We start from the raw sequence: 20,770 nt of genomic DNA, 5'->3' as shown, positions 1-20,770 counted from the left end.
TAGGCTGGTGTAGGAATTGGAGCGTTATTATTCTGTAAACCAGAATGTGTAGCCCCTTGTGCTGACCCACATTAAAATGTAGCGCCTTGTGCTTACCCACAATTAAAATGTATTTGCTGATTGTGCACCCGTTCCATCTGTGTTCATCACATTGTCCCAATTAGATATTATCAACAAATTTTTAGTGCCCCTCAAAGAACTGTAGAAAATGGGAGCAGGAAGAGGCCATTGATCATGCTCCTCAGTATCCTGTTCCCACTTTTGCACCATATGCTTCAATCCCTTTAGCCCCAAGAAGTATACCAAATTTCTTCTCAAAAACATTCAATGTTTTGGTCTCAACCACTTCTTATGGTGAGAAGTTTCTGCAGGCTCACCATTCTGTGTGAAAGAATTTAGTTTTATTTTAGGCCTAAATGACCTACCCCATATCCTTAGACTGTGACTCTTGGTTCCAAACTCTCCAGTAATCAGGAATATCCTTCTTATATTTATCTGTCTAGTCTTGCTAGAATTTTATAAGCTTCTGTGAGATGCCCCTCACCCTTATTTTGCTAAACTCAAGTGAATATAGTCCAAGCAGATCTAGTCTTTCTGCATACATTACTTCTACCATCCCAGGAATCAGTCTGGTGAACCTTTGTTCCACTCCCTCCATAGTCAGGACATCCTTCCTCAGATAAGAAGACTAAAACTGAATAGAGAATTGCGGATGTGGTCTCACTAAGACATCCCTGTACCTGTTGCAATGAAAGCCAGCACACCAAATGCCTTCTTCACCACTGCTGCATTTGTTTGCTTACTTCTGATGATTGATATATACAAGGTCTCATTACATCTTTCCCTTTCCCATATTTTGCCATTCAAATAATAATCTGCCTTCCTGTTTGTGCTGCCAAAGCAAGTAATTTCATAATAAGTCACATTACACTTTATCTGCCATGCATTCAGATATTCACTCAACTTGCCTAAATAACATTGCATCTCTGTATGGCTTACCCTCCAACCCAGCTTTGTGTCATCTACAGACTTAGAGATTTTACACTCAGCTCTTTCATCTAAATAATTAATATCTATTGTGCTGACCCCTGTACCTTAGGAAACATTGAAGTTTTAGAGTTGATATTTGACAGATACACTAGACTGCAATTTGATATGAGAAAATACAAAGATTGAAATTACTTCTTTGGAACATCGCAGATTATTGAACAAGATGGTAGAAGTATCAAAGTTATGAACAGTTGGATCAAAAGGCCAGAAATACATGATCAAGTGTAACAGAGTTTGAACCATGGTGAGAAAACCTTCTTTCTACAGAGTTCTACCCTCAAGCTGTAATGGTTCCCAGGTGGTACATTCCAGAATCCCGCCACCCTCTGAATGATTTTCTTTTCCCTTAAATCCATTCTAAACTCTTACCTTACACCTTAAAAATATGGCTATGTTCCATTTGGCCCTTCAGCTGAGGGGAACAGCTGCCTTCTATCCATCCTTTCCATGCCGTCATAATTTTATATATTTTAATCAGGTTCCCATTCAGCCTTCTGTGCGCTACGTATTCATAGCTGAACTGCCCTAGCCCAGGCCACATCCTAGTGCTCTCTTCTGGACCCCTTCCAATGCAGTCACATCCTCTTACAGTGCAGTGACCAGATTATTAACAATTGATAATGAAATACCAAAAATTGTGGACATTGTCACTTATCTAATGTTCAGCACAACTACCGTTAGACAACTGTATCTAACTCTTGCTAATATACCTTGTATTACAGTTTTTAAAAAAAGTAATGACTTGAGCATTTTAGAAAATGCCCTCCTGCAGAGTGCTTTGGATCAAGAGCGTTTGGCCAAGTTCCCATTTTCCATTATTTATGATGGAACCTTTGGGAAACTACACAAGTAAAGGTCAAGGTGCATTTCTAGCTATTCCTAAACATAGTGGTTTTTATTTTAATGCTGAATGTTGCAGAAGTCATCAGTGAACAAAAATGTAATAACATTTGGATGAAAGTGCTAGCTAAATGGAAAATATAGAGGTTATAATTTGAGATTTATCGTTTACGAACAACATCACATGCTGTTGATCCAGCAAAATATATGCTAGTCCTGTAAATTAGTACTGACGAACTTAATAAAACTTGCATTTTTTTTTGTACTACACGTTGACTCAGGTGAGACTGAATAGATAATTGACAAAATATCATTTAGGTCACTTAAGCTTTCTGCTGAAAATCTGCCAAATTTGCTTTACTGTCATTTTTAGTTTTCTTTTTATGTGAACTTATGTGCTAATGGAGATGATAATGCTGGGGCAGAGTTAATGTGATTGAGCTTTTATTTCCAAGACCATGTATAATGTTGTGGGCTAGAAAATGAAGTTTTCTCTACTTTGCATTAATCAAATCATTCAGCTCCACAGAACTTCAAGATTGGAAATTTGGGAAATGTGTAACAGATACAGTCTCCAATATCAGAGATAATGGGAACTGCAGATGCTGGAGAATTCCAAGATAACAAAATGTGAGGCTGGATGAACACAGCAGGCCAAGCAGCATCTCAGGAGCACAAAAGCTGACGTTTCGGGCCTGGACCCTTCATCAGATGAAGGGTCCAGGCCCGAAACGTCAGCTTTTGTGCTCCTGAGATGCTGCTTGGCCTGCTGTGTTCATCCAGCCTCACATTTTGTTATCACAGTCTCCAATATGTTTGTTTTATTTAAGCAAATAGATGTTGCTCCTATTAGTATGCAAACATTTTTGTTTCCTCTTCTTTCCTTCTCCTGTTACATGTCATTAATACTGTATTTTACAATTTTGGATTCCTGCTGGTTGTGCATCAACCTTCTACAAAAGCAAACTGAATTCTGAAAGTTTGAAATAAAAATAGTAAATGCTTAAAATACTCACCAGGTCCAAAGAAACAGAGTTGATGTTTGTTTTGAAGAAAAGTCATTAATCTGAAATGCTAACTTTTTTTTGCCGCCTTCAAACATGCTGTCAGAACTACGGAATATCTCCAGCTTTTGCAATTTTGATAATCAAAACCTAATTTTTTATCCTGTTCAGCTACATCTGTGAACATTCCCTGTCACTGCTTGGTGTGTATATATATATATATATATATATATAATGTATGACATATTCTATATATTTTAATAATTAGTTTTCTTTCTACACTTTATTATGCACTTTGAAGCATCTTATTACATCAATGAATTCAAGTTATTGTTTCCTGTACTCATGTTGCTCTTTCCACCTCGCCTTGTATGATTGATTGTAAAGAATTGCTGGCATTGAAAGGGTTATTGCTTACATGTCCTGTAAAGAAGTAAATGGATCATTCAAAATGTTACAAAACAAAATAATGAATTGTTGAATAAATTGGAACTCTTGTTAAAATTCCCTTGGAAGTGAATATATTTATATAGTAAAAGAATGTTGACTCCAAGCTAAAAATTTTATTTTTGCCAATTTTAAGTTAAGTCAGTTGCTTGCACAGGTTACGTTTGCTTTGTGAATCTAATTGTAAAGTTATGTATATCTTAAGGCATGTGCAAAAGGAGTTATCCATTTTCCCCCTTCTGACTATCCCCTACACCTTGCTGCCAGCACCTCAGCTAAAAATGGCCCATCTTTCAAGAGTGGTTTATATAAGAGTCTGGCTTAAAAACTTAAACAAAGAGAATGGTATCGATGCCTGAGCACCAGCTGATTTAAAGCTTCAGTTCTCTAGACTGAAGTTTCCCAGCTAATGAGTCTTAAGAATGCAAATATACTGGTTGGGCTGTTGCACAAATCTTTTCTTGTTGTTCTACCCTCTATCACTTTGTAGCACTTTCATTGTGTGCAGAAATTTCATAAAATTTCATAGAATCCCTACAGTGTGGAAGCAGGCCCTTTTGGCCCAACAAGTCCACACCGAACCTCAGGACATTCCACCCAGACTTATCCCCCTATAACCCACCTAATCTACACATCCTTAAGGGCAATTTAGCATGGTCAATTCCCCTAACCTGAACATGTTTGGACTGTGGAAGGAAACCGGAGCAAACCCACGCAGACACGGGGGAATATGCAAACTGCACACAGACAGTCGCCTGAGGCTGGAATCAAACCCGGGTCCCTTGATCTGTGAGGCAGCAGTGCTCACCACTAAGCCACTATGCTGCCCAATATTTGTAATGCATCCAAAACACAATATACGTTATATATGCAATGCTTTAATTTAGTTTATTCCATCTAGGAAGTCAATTGCTTATTTTCATTTCTGTAGTAGAGTAGATTTAAAGATTTTCTTGTGGCTATATGTTTTCACTTGTATATTTAACTTCAACAATAAGTTTTTGTAAAAAGTTGTGTTTTGAGCAAGCTGAAAAAGCTGCTGATTTTCTATTTTCTAATGTAATGGATGAGTCATAGGAAATAGAGCTCTTGTCTGAAATTTTCCTAAAACCTGTTGCATTGGAAAATGAGGCTGACCTTGTGTTGCTACTAGTTTTAAATTAACTTAAATTGAGACTGAGTTACTGCTGATCAACTTTTACTGGAATAATCTCCACGATCGTAAAATTAAAATTGTATAAAATGTTACTAACTGTCGAATTGTTAAACGGAGATCTTGGGAAGGTGCACAAATCAAAAAGCTTAATTGCCATATTTTGATCTTGAAAGCCAGTGGACTTTATGAAGAAGGGATGACCGGATGTAGTGAAAAGGAAAGAATTACTTAGTTACAGATAATATGATGTGTCTTCATTTCACTCTGGGGAGAAACAAGAATGTAATGATTTCTGTATATAGAGTTTTTTAAAAAATTCAAAGCAGCTACATCATCAGTAGAACAAACTATCCGCTAGTCCAACGGTCATATTTATATGTAATTCATCTTCATTGACGCACTATAAAGTCACTTTTGGAAAAAAAACTTTAAAATGTTGATGTCACTTTTATCCATTATTTTAAAAGAAAACAAATATCTCATGTTGTAATAATGCATGTTTGGTTAGATTGATGGCCTGGAGAAGAGTTGATTGCAACAGGTCGTTACAGTAGAAAAGTTTAAACAGTTGCAAAGGGATAATCCTTATACTTCAGTAAAATGGAAATGATCAGGGAGTTTGTTTTATGATGAGAGATGAATATGAACAAATCAAACACTGGTGGATACCTTACTTTGTATCCATTATGAGATCAGGAAATGGATAGTGATGGTACACAAGTCTTAAATAAATATATAAGATGTGATTGCAGAGTTTACTAAACTTGGTACCATATGAATCATCTAATACAGAATTCAGTGGACAGTTTATAGATGTAAACCATTTAATTCTCTGAATTTCTAAATTAAAGCATATCATAGAAGTAGCTGGGTTGTGTGTGTCAGAGATAATGGGAACTGCAGATGCTGGAGAATCCAAGATAACAAAGTGTGAAGCTGGATGAACACAGCAGGCCAAGCAGCATCTCAGGAGCACGAAAGCTGACGTTTCGGGCCTAGACCCTTCATCAGAGAGGGAGATGGGGAGAGGGTTCTGAAATAAATAGGGAGAGAGGGGGGAGGCGGACCAAAGATGGAGAGAAGAGGAGTGTATGGGTGGGGAGGTAGGGAGGGGATAGGTCAGTCCGGGGAGGACAGACAGGTCAAGGAGGTGGGATGAGGTTAGTAGGTAGGAAATGGAAGTGTGGCTTGAGGTGGGAGGAGGGGATAGGTGAGAGGAGGAACAGGTTAGGGAGGCGGGGACAAGCTGGGCTTGACTCCACCCCTATCTCCTACCCACTAACCTCATCCCGCCGCCTTGACCTGTCCGTCCTCCCCGGACTGACCTATCCCCTCCCTACCTCCCCACCCATACTCTCCTCTCCACCTACCTTCTTTTCTCTCCATCTTCGGTCCATCTCTCCCTATTTATTTCAGAACCCTGTCCCCATCCCCCTCTCTGATGAAGGGTCTAGGCCCGAAACGTCAGCTTTTGTGCTTCTGAGATGCTGCTTGGCCTGCTGTGTTCATCCAGCTTCACACTTTGTATGTGTTTATTTTCTGTTTTTGAGATTTCAGGAGTATGGTTGCACAAGGAAAGTCTTAGTATACATAAAATCAAATCTGCACCCTCACTTTTGTAATGTTATATCTATATTGTTAAAAATCTCTTCTGCATTGCTGTAAAATTCAGTTAACGTTCCTGATCATAAAAGAAATTGTGTAGGTTATTCACAAGGCATGCAGATTTGTTCAATTACAAAGAAAATGTAAATAAATTTTTAAAACATCAGTATTTTTTAAAAAAAACTACACATCTAATTGGTGCCAAGTTTTGTGGACTGTTTACCAGCATTTTGTCTTCAGCATTCAAATGTTTTTGTACCCAAGCATGCCAGACACACACCTAATTTGTTACTACTCGGATTAAGACGAGGAGAGTAGTAAGGGAATGGAACACTTTGCCTGCAACAGTGGTAGATTCGCCAACTTTAAGTACATTTAAGTCATCATTGGACAAGCATATGGACGTACATGGAATAGTGTAGTTAGATAGGCTTCAGATCGGTATGACAGGTCGGCACAACATCGAGGGCTGTAATGTTCTATGTATAACTGGCCACACTTCTCAGTCAAATTTATATAATCTGTTTTCTTGCAGGTGTGGCCACTCACCTGTATATCGCTCTCGTGAAATGGCAGCTTGTGCATTAGTTCCTTTTGTCGCAGTGAATCAAATACTTCCTATGGCAGTGTCCTTGATGGAAACCTTACCTGCTGCCACAGATCTTCACATACGACAGAACCACATCCATGGGGTACTACTGCAGGTAGAGTCCAAAACATTAAATCATAGCATTTTGAAAGTGGCTTTCATTTGTTGCTTAAATGATTAAGTGGACTGTGATAACAAAACAAACTAGTTTGTCTTTTAGTTTTTATCTGCAAATTAGGAGTATTTAAGGGCTGTCCTCAAGCTGTAACCCACACAGCACACTAGCCTACATGTGCTCAACCATCCACAGACCATGGTTACAAGTGACTTGTACCTCTGTTTTGTACATTCTAGGAAGGGTAAAAACATAAACCTGTCTTTTGACTCATGTCCCCAGGTGGGGTTCACACAAGGAGCCTTTCAGCAGTCAGTGAATTCCGTGCTTAGTTAAATTATTGGCCCAACTTGTGCTTTTTCCTTTGTTTAAAAGAAATAAGACGATCCGAAAATTCAATATGTCTGTAAGACATTCAGAGTTCTGATTCGTGGTCTGGCTATATTTGTCTAAATGAAGGAGTAGAAACATTTTGAGTGCTCACAAGCATCAAAAACTCTCCAGTTACATTGCCAGTTAAATATTCTGTTTAATCCATTGCATTTACTGTTTGATTTATCCTTTGCAGATTCTAAATTTCAGTGAAAATAATCCACTGTAGTTATGCCCAAAATCATTGAGTTTAAATAAAGAAGATGAAAATTGTTCTAATTCGTGGAAGGGTACAAAACAAGAGGACTTGGATTTAAAGGGATTGGTAAAAGAGTGAAAGAAAACTTGAGGAAACCTTTAAATAGCAAAACAGTACAGTCTGAATAGCTGCTCCTGAAAGGGTGACAGAAGTAACTTTCATCATGGCTTTCAGAAGAAAATTAACTAAGTACTCCTGAAGAGAAAACATTTGCAACATTAAGGAGTAAAGGAGGAGGAGTGGTACTAGTTGAATTACTTTTGAAGAGAGCAGGTGTGCACTTAATAGATTCATGGTCTGTTTCTGTGCTGCCACCATTCAGTGTTTCTGTGCTATGATTGTAAGTAAATCCAAGTTCTTGCCTGTGAATGACAATATTTGTTTTTGTGACACTAAGAACATTCCTTGCAACTCGCACAAATTATTGCGGTCTCATTTGTAGTGATTGTAATGAGGTCAGCCAGTTGGACCTCATAGAGTATGATTTCCCAGATTGAGGCTGTTATTCTGGCCCAATTAGGGAGTTCTGGCTGACAGATATAAACATGAGTGTCAGAGATACTGCCACTCTGAAAAGGCAGTACAAAGGTCAAGGACTGTTCACGTGCAAATAAAGGGTGACGTGGTGGTGAGGAGTTATTTCAGTGGTGACAAGAGTAAAGCACATTCCTGAAGAAGCTCACTTGCAACAGTAGTCTTTTGAGGTAATTATTTCTCATATCATGCCTTTGTTTGAGAAGCTTGACTTGTTCAACCTGCTGTCTAGGACAGGACCTAGTACATGGAAGGGATGAGTTATTGTTTTCCTGGCAAACAACTTTACGGCAGACAAACAGCAATGAGTAATTCTCCTGAAAGCCTGTGGAACCACAGCCTTTTCTGTTGTTAGCAGCCTAACTATCCCTGAGGCACCAGATACCAAAGTCTTTTAAGAAGTGACAGACATATTTAAGGAATATTAAGGACCCCAAGTTTCCTCTAATTCTGAGGCACTGCCATTTTCACTCAGCAATTTGAGAACTAGAGGAATCTATTTCGGGATTTTTTTTGTTAGGTTAGGATGACTGGTAAAAGCCTGTCGCTTTGGTTCATCCCTTAATGAGATGCTTTAAACCATTTAGTGTGTGAGATTAATGATGTAACCATGCAAAAAACACCGAGTAACTGAAGCCCAACTGGACTTCTAACCGGTGCTACAACTGGCTTTATCACTGGAAAATGCGGCAAGTGGAGCATTAGAGTTGCAGGCTATTTTGACGAAAGTCGACACCCTTGCCAGTCCACCTGCGCTTGGGGAGCACCATTTGAGTGCAGGCAATTGCACAGTCTCACTCAGGACATATCCTGACCAGAGGGAGTCCAGGCTGGCCCACAGCAAAACTCCAAAACAAAGCCAATCCTTGGCCAAACAGTTAAAATTTTCTTTGGTATCCTAGCCAGTAAGCCATTGCTGTTGTTGCTGGTACGTGAACTCAAATTGGCTAAAGAGTCCTGCTCGACCTAAGTTGAGTAAAATAACTCAAAGGCTTGTATCCAGGAGAGTTCATACCCTGGAAAATCCACCTGTATCTGGTTTTGAACAGTTAAATTCCTTAGCAACATCCAAATCACAATCAATCAAAACTAACGTCTGGTTAAATGGTCATCCAGCACTAATTGAGGTCAATACTAGCATGGCTGTATCAGAGACCACAGAACCAGTCTTTAACAAAATTCACTCTCGACTCCAGATCTTAAGTTTGTGTCTGACCTCAGCTAGACTGATAACCTATACTAGAAAATCTTTACAGGTTAGGAGTACAACTTTGGTTTTAGTTCTTTTGTGAGAAACATCTGGTTCAAATATCAGTGATTGTAGTTAATGGCTCAGGTCCAGGCTTTATAGAGCAAAGTTGTTTGTGAGTGATTCACCTATTGCTCAACAATTTTCAATTAGAAAATGGTTACCTGATTGAAGTCCTAATTAAATACCTAGACATCTTCCAGGAAGGTCTAGGGACTATCAGAGGACCCAAGGCCACTTTGCATGTTGACCAGAGAGCAGTTTCACGATTTTGCAAGGCCCATCCAGTACCTTACGGGAAAAAGTAGAGGCAGAAACCATGACTAGAAAACGAAGGAACAATCAAACCAGTACAATGGGCAACACCAGCCATATCAATTTTTCAAGCCCAGCACGTCAGTTTGCCTTTGTGGGAATTTTAAACAAACGATAAACTGCTTTTCGCAGTTGGATAAATGCACAGTCCCTTGCATTGAGGATTTGTATGCAAAGCTAGCAGGTGGGTTGACCTTCATGAAGCTGGGCATGAGCCATGTGTATTTGCAGTTACAGTTAGATGAGGATTCCCAGAAGTATGCCACAATTCATACCCATAAGGGTTTTACCAATATACAAGACTGCCATTTGGGATATCATCAGCCTGTGCAATTTTTCAGTGGGTGTTGGAAAGCATTTTACAAGATTACCTCAAGTCGCTATTTATCTAGATGACATTCGAAAAGCAGGAAAAACTGATAAGGAGCACTAAGAACTGGGATATAGTCCTAAGGCATTCTTCCAAGGTGGGCGTATGCCTAAGAAGGGAAAAATGTGTGTTCCAGGCTCCCCAAGTGAATGACTTGGGATACAGAGTTGACAAAACCCGGTTACATCTGTTGGAAGATAAAGTAAAGATGATTAATGGCGCCACGGCTCCCTCGTCTGTCAAGGAGCTAAAGTCATTTCTTGTTTTGGTAAATTATTATGGAGAGTTCATACATATCCTGACCTCCATCCTGACACCTTTGCATCAGTTCTTTAAAAAAGAGTCAGCCTTGGAAATGGTCATATGCATATGCTCTAGCTTTCAGTGATGTAAAGAAACAGCGATCATCCTGTAAGATGTTGGCAAACTATCATCCCAAGAATGATCTAGTATTGACATGTGGTACATCCCCATATAGCATCGAGGTGGTGTTAACTCATAGGTGGCCCCGTGGAGAAGAATGTCCGGTAGTGGATGCATCCAGTACTTTGTCTAATGCAGAGCGTAAATACATGCAGATGGAGAAAGAAGGATTGACAATCATATTTGGAGTCAGGAAGTTCCATCGATATCTTGATTGTCAAAAATTTGTGATAATCAGAGACCACAAACCCCTTCTTAGTCTGCTTAAAGAGGATAAGGCAGCCTGTAGCGTTGGGCCACATTTTGTGGTGGGCTATAATACCAAGTATTTATAATTACACGTTATAACACCGTCCGGGTGGCCGAGTAATGAACGCCGATACATTGAGACCCCTCCCATTAGCAGATACACTATTAGTGGTACCCTCAATAGAAGAGTTGGTAATGATATTGAATTTTCTGGACATGCGTCCAATCACAGCAGACAATATCAGGCTTTGGATACAGAAGGATCCAGTACTTTCAAAACTGAAGAAATTGGTGGTGATGGGAGAAACATAAGGGACATCACAACTACAATCGAAATCTTTTTGGAACTGAAGAGACCAGCTCATTAGAGAATTTTATTTTGTTACTGGGAGTAAGATTAATTGTCCTGGGCAAAAGTCGCTGCCGAATACTGTGTGAATTCCACCAGAACCATCCACAGGTCTCCAAAAGGAAGATGTTGGTGAGAAGTTACGTCTGGTGGATCAGTGCCCACAGTGCCAACAAAGACAAAATATGGCTTCAAACGAAGTTGTCTGTAAGAATCATGGAAATAGCCCTATTTGGGTAAGAGGCCTTGTCTTCACAAGATCAGGACCAATGATGTATGATGTTTGGATAGGTGTCACAGTCCTGAATTAACACGATGCGCCATATGAAAGCTATGAATTCATAAATGGTGGAGGAACAAAACTTGCCCGACCACTCGAAACACTTTGAAAGGCTGCTGGAACCCATTGTGTGTCCACCCTCTCCATTGAGTGTTGACAAGCCCTCGGAATCAGAGATGGACATGACCAATGTACCCTTTCGCTGCTGGATGGAGAGTGAAATTCTACTGAGGTGTTCCTGGTGCAAGAGGCAAGCAAAGTGTGTTACACGCTGCTCTTATCGGATGCCGAGGTGGAGGAACCTGACCCAGCAATAAAATGTGCCAGGAGGCTCTCTGATTTAAAAAAAAGGGTCGGCCTATGTCCTCACACTCCGAAGGGAAGCAAATTGTAACATGATCAGCCAGCTGGATGTCATAAAATAAGTTCCCTGATTGTGTCTGTTAATCTGGTCCAATTAGGGAGCTCTGGCAGACATAAAATGGGGAGTGTCAGAGATACTGACACTGTGATATCTGACTCTGAATGAGGTAGTACTAAAGCCAAGGATTGTTCATGACTAAATAAAATGTTACTCTGTGACGGATGGAGTTACTTTATCATCAAAATTGAATTCTACAGTGGAGTGCCTCCAATCGGTGGTACAGGTGCTACAGTGCAATTGAATAACAAATCACATCATGTTGCTTAATTCAGTCTCATAATCCAACTAATTCATTTAATATTGTAAAGTGAGTTATACAGTAAGATGATATGTGTAAGATGAGGTATGACTGAAATAATTTTTGCAGCGGTGTAGTACATAAATTTGCCGGTAAGTTTTCACTTAAAGTTGTCATTGTACTTCACAATGAAAAAGCTACAGTTAGATTCTGTAGGGCTTCTTCATCAGAAAGTAACGTCTAAAGGACTATACCCTATGCTTCACGTTGCTAAATTTCTATATTGGTGAATGCAATATGGTAACTTGCTACTTGGCTCCTCCTGCTTGCTGCCAGTCTTACTTCGCAAACTGCTCCTCATCTCACATTTGTTTCCTGTTCATCCTGATTGCTGTTGATCCTCTGATCCGAGGCCTCTCCTGTTCCGTAATCCATCCTATCGTTGATCCTTGATCTTGCTAGGCATTCTATTTTCTGAATCTGACTCCAACTCTTCACTCTCTTGGACCTGTAGTAAAAGCAAAGGCTGCACAGATGAGTGACAAGAGATAGGAACAGCATTGACTTTCTTGCTGCTGCATCTTGCTACACCTATCCAGAGTCCAGCTCACAGTGAGGGTTCAGAATTGGGAAGCAATGAGTGGAATGTACCAATACTGCAAGAAGTGAAAGAATGAGTGGTAAGAGGCTACAATTCGGAGGGTTGGTGTTTAGCGACCCGTAGAGGCGCTTCCACAATTGCACCACTTAGGTCTCTGTCCCATGTCAGGTCACTGAAGAGAATTTACTACTAAATTCCACAATGCTAATCAAGATTACAGGTTCATTAAAGAACTGCCACGAATCCAAGCAATGTAAAATGGGACAGTGGTAAATGAGCAATTGCTGTAAAGCTATTTTGCTGTCTGCTTCAATGCAATGCAGATAAGATTAGAGCAAACATTTTGAAGACTGAGTAATTTAGTTACGAGTGTGCTGTTCTGAAATATTGTACACGTTTGCATGATCTAATACAATCAATTGGGCAATAGCACAGAAAAAAAAATGATGTTTCAGTTGAAAATGGCTGAAATAACTTTAAAATATTCCTGTGATTTACAAAGAACAATTGTGCAGTCAGTAGTCTAGTCGTATGCCTTTAACTATTGCCAAGAGGTGCCACACCAATATCTTTGGATTAATAAAACATCAGTAACTGATGGTCATTATGGTTTTATCCAGAAACATGTAGAAACATACAGGATCCCATGGCTTTGAAGATTTCAGATTTGTTTTTCAGCTCGGAGAACAGTACTATTGTAGCCGCTGATTTCTCTGTGACTACCGTTCGAACAACAGGATCTGTATGACATGTTTGTCGACATTCCTCAAAGGTTAAATAGTACATCACCTGGTGACATGAATGAAACAAATACCGCACGTTCTAGGGCAATAATCAATTCTAAAAATCCACTTCAGTCTTTTTAAAATATGACCACCTTGCTCACTGTCATAAATCTCCAGTTAGTGATCAAGTCATGAACGCAATTTGAGACATCTGCAGTGGGCAACATGTTTTTATCTTGTGCAAAAACATAATAGAGTTTTTATGATTTTGCAAGTCCAGATGTTGAGGAAACTCTGGGTGGAATTTAATACCCTGCCTTGTCATTGGTTTAGTGAAAGTATGGGCATTCAATCTGGTGAGTACTTGATGGGTGGATCTTGCTTCTGATTCAGGGTTTAAGGACTATGGATTGACATTCTTCCAGTTGAAGTCCTGAAGTGGTTAATTATCTTGGGTAGGATCTTCATTGAAAGACACTAAATTGAAGATCAAGGGGTCCCTGATTAATAAGAGGCATGATCCACTAAGGACCATCCCCGAGCCTTTGCTACTGAAGGTGCCTTCCTGCGAACTACCCCAGCATCACTGACCTGTGGCCTAAATGCAGCAACAATAGCCGGCCTTATTGTTATTTACCAACAGCAGCTACTGCCCCCAAGTGATGTGATTCATTAGAGCTGCCAACTTCTCTGGCACTTGCTGCTCCCCCAACCCCCCAGTCCCCACAAAATTTATTACTTTGAGGTACTTGTTTGATCAGTAAGATCTATTTTCATTTGATTCAACAACTCTGAAATGCATACCCAGCAAGATTAGATGGAGTTGATGGACACCTTACTTTGCAGGTGCGTTTCAATACCTTTTTGTTCTAGCAGTAGTAAAACTGGGCACAGCTGAGACCTCTGCCATCCTAATTTTTAGTTGATTGACTCAACTGATCAATTGATTATGTGCGGGCTCCACCATTGGTAGTCAAAAGTATTGGGAGTGGATGCCGCAAAGCTTTAGCCCCAGATTATGATTTTAGTTTGAGGATGAGTCACTCAAGTATGTTTTGTAATTTTTAACGACTTGACAGTGTTGACTTTAGGAGATTGCACATTCTTCTCTCTCTCTTTTATTTGGTTGTTGTAGCTCGATTATATGAAAAATGAAGAGTTGATAGTTTCAGTGTTCCTCAATTATCTCTGTTCCCAAGTATCTGTTATACGTTAAGTTAATTAGCACTGCATTTTCAGGTGAATGTGTTTATACTTTCTGGCTTTGTAGAAGTATTTATTGAAATATTTTTCTTCTTGATCAAGACTTCATGAAATAATTCTTAATATGTAAATTATGCAGCAGTAATTAACGTTGTCTTTTAAATGACTAAATCTCTGGAAGCATATTGTATCCAAATTAAAGATTAAATTTTTTTTACCTATTGGACTAAGACTGCAAAGAAGCTAATGCATTAAAGATATTAATTACACAGAAGATGATTGATATGGGTGCAGTTTTAGTTCTCAAGCCTATTATTTTTCCCTACTCTTCTCCTAAAGGAGAACTTACTGTTACTGGCATATATATTCATGGGAACTGATAGTCCACTGTCCCTTAAAGTAGCCCTTCATATGTCGACAGGTTATGTTACTGTCTAAAGCAACATAACCTGACCATGTTACTAACCGGGAGGTACATGTTTTCCCTTCCGAAATAATCCCTTCTTTCACACCCCTTCTTTATCATTATTAAAGAGTATAGATGCTTTTAATTTCTACAAATTCTGATTCATCACATGTTCCCTTCGCAACCCCTTTGTCTCCACTTTGTGCAAAAAATGGCGAGGATTTCACTGTTGACAATGGCTGGTATTGTGCTTATGGCTGCCATAGCAGTTTTGCAATTAAGTCTCTCTTCAACCATACAGATTAAACAATCCTCACTGAGACACATAGAATCCAAGACAGGAAGTATAAATTGGAATATTTCATTCACTGTAAAATATACAGAAATCATGGAAAATCCCACAGCAGCTTCCTGATTGCTGTACTTCTTGAGCATATTTGAACAGTGGAACGCACTATTTAATTTCACTCTGATAGCCTCAATGTTAGACCTATCACAAAATCTAACTTTTTATTTCCAAAACATTAGGGTTCATTCATCTCCCTTACATAGCACTATTTGCAATTAAACCTTTGCTAAGCCCAGTCAATGAGCTATAAAGTCCAGAGCTTGAATTTTCCACTATGTTCAATTTGTCCAAAATTTGCCAAGCTAGTATAAAAGATCAAGACACTTCAAGAGAAAATTATATCCAGGTGTGATAACCCACATGTAATTTTGGAACAGTATGCTGTTGCTTTTCTCCCACTACTTCACAGGCTGCGATGTAAAATGAAAATAGTTTTTCCATTACCATGGAGACCAATTAAATATGTTTTTGTGTCAGATTTTAAATAATAAGTGCTCTCGATACAAACAAGGTTTCTTAATAAGCCCATTCTTGATTTATTAACAAAATAAAAATTATTCAAGAAAGAGTGACTATTTAGTTAACCTACACAGTCAATACTATAGAAGTTCAGAGATAACAAAGTGATGCTGCTAAGATGCTGCTTGGCCTGCTGTGTTCATCCAGCTCTACACTTTGTTATCTCGGATTCTCCAGCATCTGCAGTTCCTATTATCTCTGATACAATTTTACCCCCACTATAGAAGTGCAAATGCTTATTGCTCTTACAATCCTCAAACACACCGATTGTTCAGGAAGAGAAAAATAAAAACAGATTTTCCTCTGCAGAGATTGGCAGCCACACTTTGGCCAATAGTTTACTTTTGAATGCAAAAAATAAAGCATTGGATGTTCTGGAGTCTGTTGCTTTGATGCTATGGCATGTATGGTCGTCACCAAAGATGTATGATTGTCTCTGAAGCCTTGCAGATATAGCTCAGGAAATACAATCATGAGATGTTCTTTGAATCAGTCTTTCAAATGAACAAATAGATTTCAGATGTGGAGGCTATTCTTTTCAGAAATGGAAAGGATCAATTGGGCAGCTTCTTAGCCAGCTTTCCTCCAACTTGGCTTAACCTCCACATGAATCAGATAAAACAAAAACCTTTCCCAAGACAGAGATAATGGGAACTGCAGATGTTGCAGAATCCTATTTAACAAAGTGTGGAGCTGGATGAACACAGCAGGCCAAGCAGCATCTTAGGAGCACAAAGCTGACGTTTCGGGCCTAGACCCTTCATCAGAAAAAAGGGTCTAGGTCCGAAACATCAGCTTTTGTGCTCCTAAGATGCTGCTTGGCCTGCTGTGTTCATCCAGCTCCACACTTTGTTGCCCCTTTCCCAAGACAGTCCCTGTTAAAGAAATGCCCCAGAAGAGTCCATAGCAAGGCAAGCAGTTAATACCTAGCATGTCATTTCTGAGAAGTCTATTTTAAAAAAATACTTCAGTGCCCACAGTGATCTTTCAATATCCAGTCTTGAAGAAAATGGCCTAGATATATTCACATACTTGAAATAATTATTTTTCCTACAGCCCTTCAACACTCAAGTTCTCCAAGTAATATCAAATGTAAGGTGTATTTGGCACATCGAATTTCTACAAACTTTTGTATCTGTTTAACAAGAGTAGCATTGGGAACTAGCCCTCCTTAGAAAACTGAGATCAAATTAATCACTATGCCAAATTTCCACTTCTTGCACCTTTTGGCAGACCTTTGTAGCAGTTCCTATATACAACAGCAAACCTTTCTTCAAAAAAGAGTGAGACTTGTATTTATATCATGCTTTTCATGACTACCAGATAACGTAAAGTGCATCACAGCCATTATAATACTGTTTGAAAAAACACTGCTCAGTTGCATTGGATCATGGCAGTTTTTCGATTGGGTGTAATGCAATTAAGTTTGTCTGAAATCTAGAGCAAAAAGTTTCACTTTGTGAAGCCAGCACAGTTTTGAATGCATCTTGTACTGTAATCACAAATTGTGCCTGATGTAGAGACTCTTAGTGATCAGAGATCATGGGAACTGCAGATGCTGGAGAATCAACAAAGTGTGGGGCTGGATGAACACAGCAGGCCAAGCAGCACCTTTCTTATTTGATGTATTTGGATGTTTTGAAAAGAGAATTTTACCATTTAAATTTTTTTCCTGCCCTCCATCTTGCTTGAGCAAGCTGGTACTAAGCTCCTGTCTGTTAAGTTCTCCACCAATCTGTCCATGACTGGGAGTAAAATATTGTCACGTTGTCACCAGCCCATAGGACTATGTTCTCATTAGAGAGACATGACTGCTGATGGTTTAACTTGAGGATCACCATGTCTCACGCAAGAGAGGAGGTTGAGAAAGAGTCATTCATTGTAACCTCAACTAATGTGGGAACTGAGTTCATGCTGTTGACATCACTCTGCATCACAAACCAGCTATCCACCCAAATATGTTTGCCCCACCTCCAACTGGGAGTCGCACTGGCTAGGTAATCAGTGGCTGCCATTCCCACGTGCAACTCGTAGGGTGTCTTAATTACAGTTGCCTTCACTACCAGAGCTGATTCCACCAGTTTTAAGAAAGATTGTGCCAAGCATGGAAGGTAGGGATTATTCAGCCTCTTGTTATAGTTCAAACCCTCTAACCCTGGCAACATCCTTGTGGATAAGCATATGGACGTACATGGAATAGTGTAGGTTAGATGGGCTTGAGATCGGTATGACAGGTCGGCACAACATCGAGGGCCGAAGAGCCTGTACTGTGCTGTAATGTTCTATGTTCTATGTTCTAAATCTTTTCTGTACTGTTTCAAGATTAACAACGTCTTTCCCATGTCTGGGAGATCAGAATTGAAAACAGTGTATGTAAAAGTGGCTTAACCAATGCAATAGCTTCTCTTCCTGCTCCTGCACCATTATTTTATGAATCATCGAACGATTTGCCCCCTTTCCCCTACTATTTTTCATTTCATTGTTGCCTCTTGGGTGACGTTATCTAATGACACTACTTTTACATGTGTGCTGACGATAACCAGCTTTCCCTTGTGAGAACATCTCAACTCTCCACTGTTGCAAAATTATCAGACCAGTTATCCAGCATCCAGTCTTCAATAAATAGAAAATAATTATCAGGAATTTTGACCCAATCCCAAGCTCAGTTCCTTAGCTATCACTTCCATTCCTCTTCCAGGCAACAGCCTGAGATTAAGTCAATCTCTTTGCAACTTTGGTATCATTTAATCCAAGATGAATTCTCAATCTTATTTGCACCATCACCCAGCTCATCCAATTTCCACCTCCTTGTCATCATTTAACTTCACCTCCTGCTGAAACCCTCACACACCTTTATTAACTCTGGATTCAGCTGTTCCAGCACAGTCCTGCTGTAGTTTCCCACATTCTGTTCTCCACACCGTGGTCCTATCTTCTAGCAAATACCATTTCCCTCTTATACTTGTGTTTGCTCATCTGCATTGGTTCCTGATAAACCAAATCATGATTTGGAAACTCTCACTTATGTTTTCAAATTCCAAATTCCTCCATGGCACTATCCAGTTAATCACCTCCAACTGCACAACATGCCCCCTGTGTGTTTTCAGTTATATTTGCTTCACCATCAATGATGAATGCCTTCAATTGCCAAATCTCTAACTTTTGGAATTCTCGTCCCACGACTCTGTAGTCTCTTTGTAGTTTCAGCACATAAGTGGTAAATTGAATTTGGAGCTAATCCTGTTTTGAATGAAAAAAAGTGTTGTTGGATTGGGGAGGGGGGAAGAGGGTCATATGAAAAGCCAGGAAACCCTTTGTGTGATTTAACACCAATCCCCTGTGCGGATCAGCACAAACATGAGATGGGTGTCCCTATCCAAATTAACCAGGATTAATCTCACTATATTAAGTAATAACACATGATTGAAATCAATATACATACTCTCTTTTGTTTAGAAAGAAGCCTTTGAACTTGTGAAGTTTATATTTAGGGGAGACCATTTTGTCTTCAGCTTTTAAATCAGCAACAAACAATTTTGCAAATGGTGGGTTTTCTAGAAAGACATCACACTATCTGCAAGCCATCCAAATAACCAGGTTGTAAAACGCCAATTCCTTGAAAGTGGAAGATCCTAACAGACAGAAGAATTCTCCATCCCCAGCCCAAACTTTCAAGGCTCGCTGAGAATCCCTCAGTTTACCAGGCCTTCATTTCAACTTTAAAACATCAACATTATCAAAGAAACTGTGTAAGACTGAGATACTTATAAGCCATTGCGGTATATTATTCCACCCGTATTGAATCTTTGTGCATGTATGAGACAAGTGAGTGAGATGGGACTTTTAAAAATCCAGTGTGAGTGTAATAATTAATTTTTGTTTTAGAATTTACAAAAGGCTTGCTGATTAAATTATTTAATTGGAAACTCACTCAGGTTAAGGAAACACAAATCTCACCTCCAAACATTCTGATCATTCAACACTTTCTATCATCTTTCCATCTGTGATAAGTGCAAAATTGTAAATGTAATACTCCTCAATGGAAAAAAATTTAAAAGTGAAGCAATAAAATTATCTTCAGGTTGAAAAGTAAAATTACATAGTAGAATAAGGATTGAAGCGTACAGGTGGGATTAAGATCAAAATGGAAGTACTAGAAATGGTTTTCTAAAATCTGCTTAAAAATATGCGGACTTTTTTAACATAGAAAAAAAAATCGATATTCCATAAATATAAAATTATTTATTTGGGCCTTAATGTTTTCAGTTGTTATTTTTGAACTTTAAGATGTGACTTTTCAAGAACTTTTACAATGAAACTGATGGTGTAAAAAGGCACATTCTCATCAGTTGAGTGATTTCTAATTGTTTCCAGTCTGAGAACACTTCAGCACATCCTTTGCAGAAGTGTGAAATAACTGATAGAAAACACTTGCATCTTTATTAATACATTTTTAAGCTCCAAAAGTCACTGTCAACTTTCATAGAATTATATTCCTGTTCTATTTTAACCTTCTGTCAAAGACTAAGGGTAGTGAATTTAAATTATGATTGTTTTTTCCCTGTCATAAACTTGGGGGTAGCACGAGGTCATGTTTGATTTGCATCTTTTCCTTTTTACCTCCATGACCTATAATCCGATTAACTGAGGCAGAGAGATAAGTATAAAGTATTGAAAATAAAGTGTAGCGTGATATGAAGCCAAGATCATGGTCGTGGAACACTTCAGCATCCAAGGACTTTTAGCCTCCGATCTTTGGGTAAGCGTCCTCTAAGGCAGCCTTTGAGATACAAAATAATATAGAATCGCCAAGCAGACATAACCACGTTCCATACTTATGAAGAAGGTTTAACTGTGTTCACACTACATGTAAGCCAACCATAGTGTTCTGTGTTATAAAATCTTTCTTTCTGTCCTGTTTTGACGTCATCACCATGATAAATTGTTATGGTCCCTCTATCTTAATTAATTTTTACAGTTTTGGATTACTTGTTACTTTGCCTAGACCCTTGGCATGCGACTCTTATGTCTTTCGTTCATGTTATTCCAGCCATTTAGTTTGCTTCCAGCACCACCGTATTTTTAATTTTTTTGTAACT

The 20,770-nt window shown here is 39.0% G+C and overlaps 1 protein-coding gene across 2 annotated transcripts in view; it reads left to right on the top strand.

The window, feature by feature from the left end:
- The window catches only part of thada (THADA armadillo repeat containing), a 387,510-nt gene that overhangs the window by 207,731 nt on the left and 159,009 nt on the right, over positions 1–20,770 (top strand). For both annotated transcript variants that reach the window (XM_048536483.2, XM_048536484.2), the window contains exon 28: positions 6,638–6,806. In XM_048536483.2, the coding sequence (XP_048392440.2) occupies positions 6,638–6,806 (169 nt within the window). The remainder of the gene's footprint in view (positions 1–6,637; positions 6,807–20,770) is intronic.

This window comes from Stegostoma tigrinum, chromosome 9 (genome assembly GCF_030684315.1).
Source record: "Stegostoma tigrinum isolate sSteTig4 chromosome 9, sSteTig4.hap1, whole genome shotgun sequence".
Classification (NCBI taxonomy): Eukaryota; Metazoa; Chordata; class Chondrichthyes; order Orectolobiformes; family Stegostomatidae; genus Stegostoma; species Stegostoma tigrinum.
The sequence above is the reverse complement of the archived record's forward strand: the minus strand, read 5'-3'. Positions and strand labels throughout refer to the sequence as shown.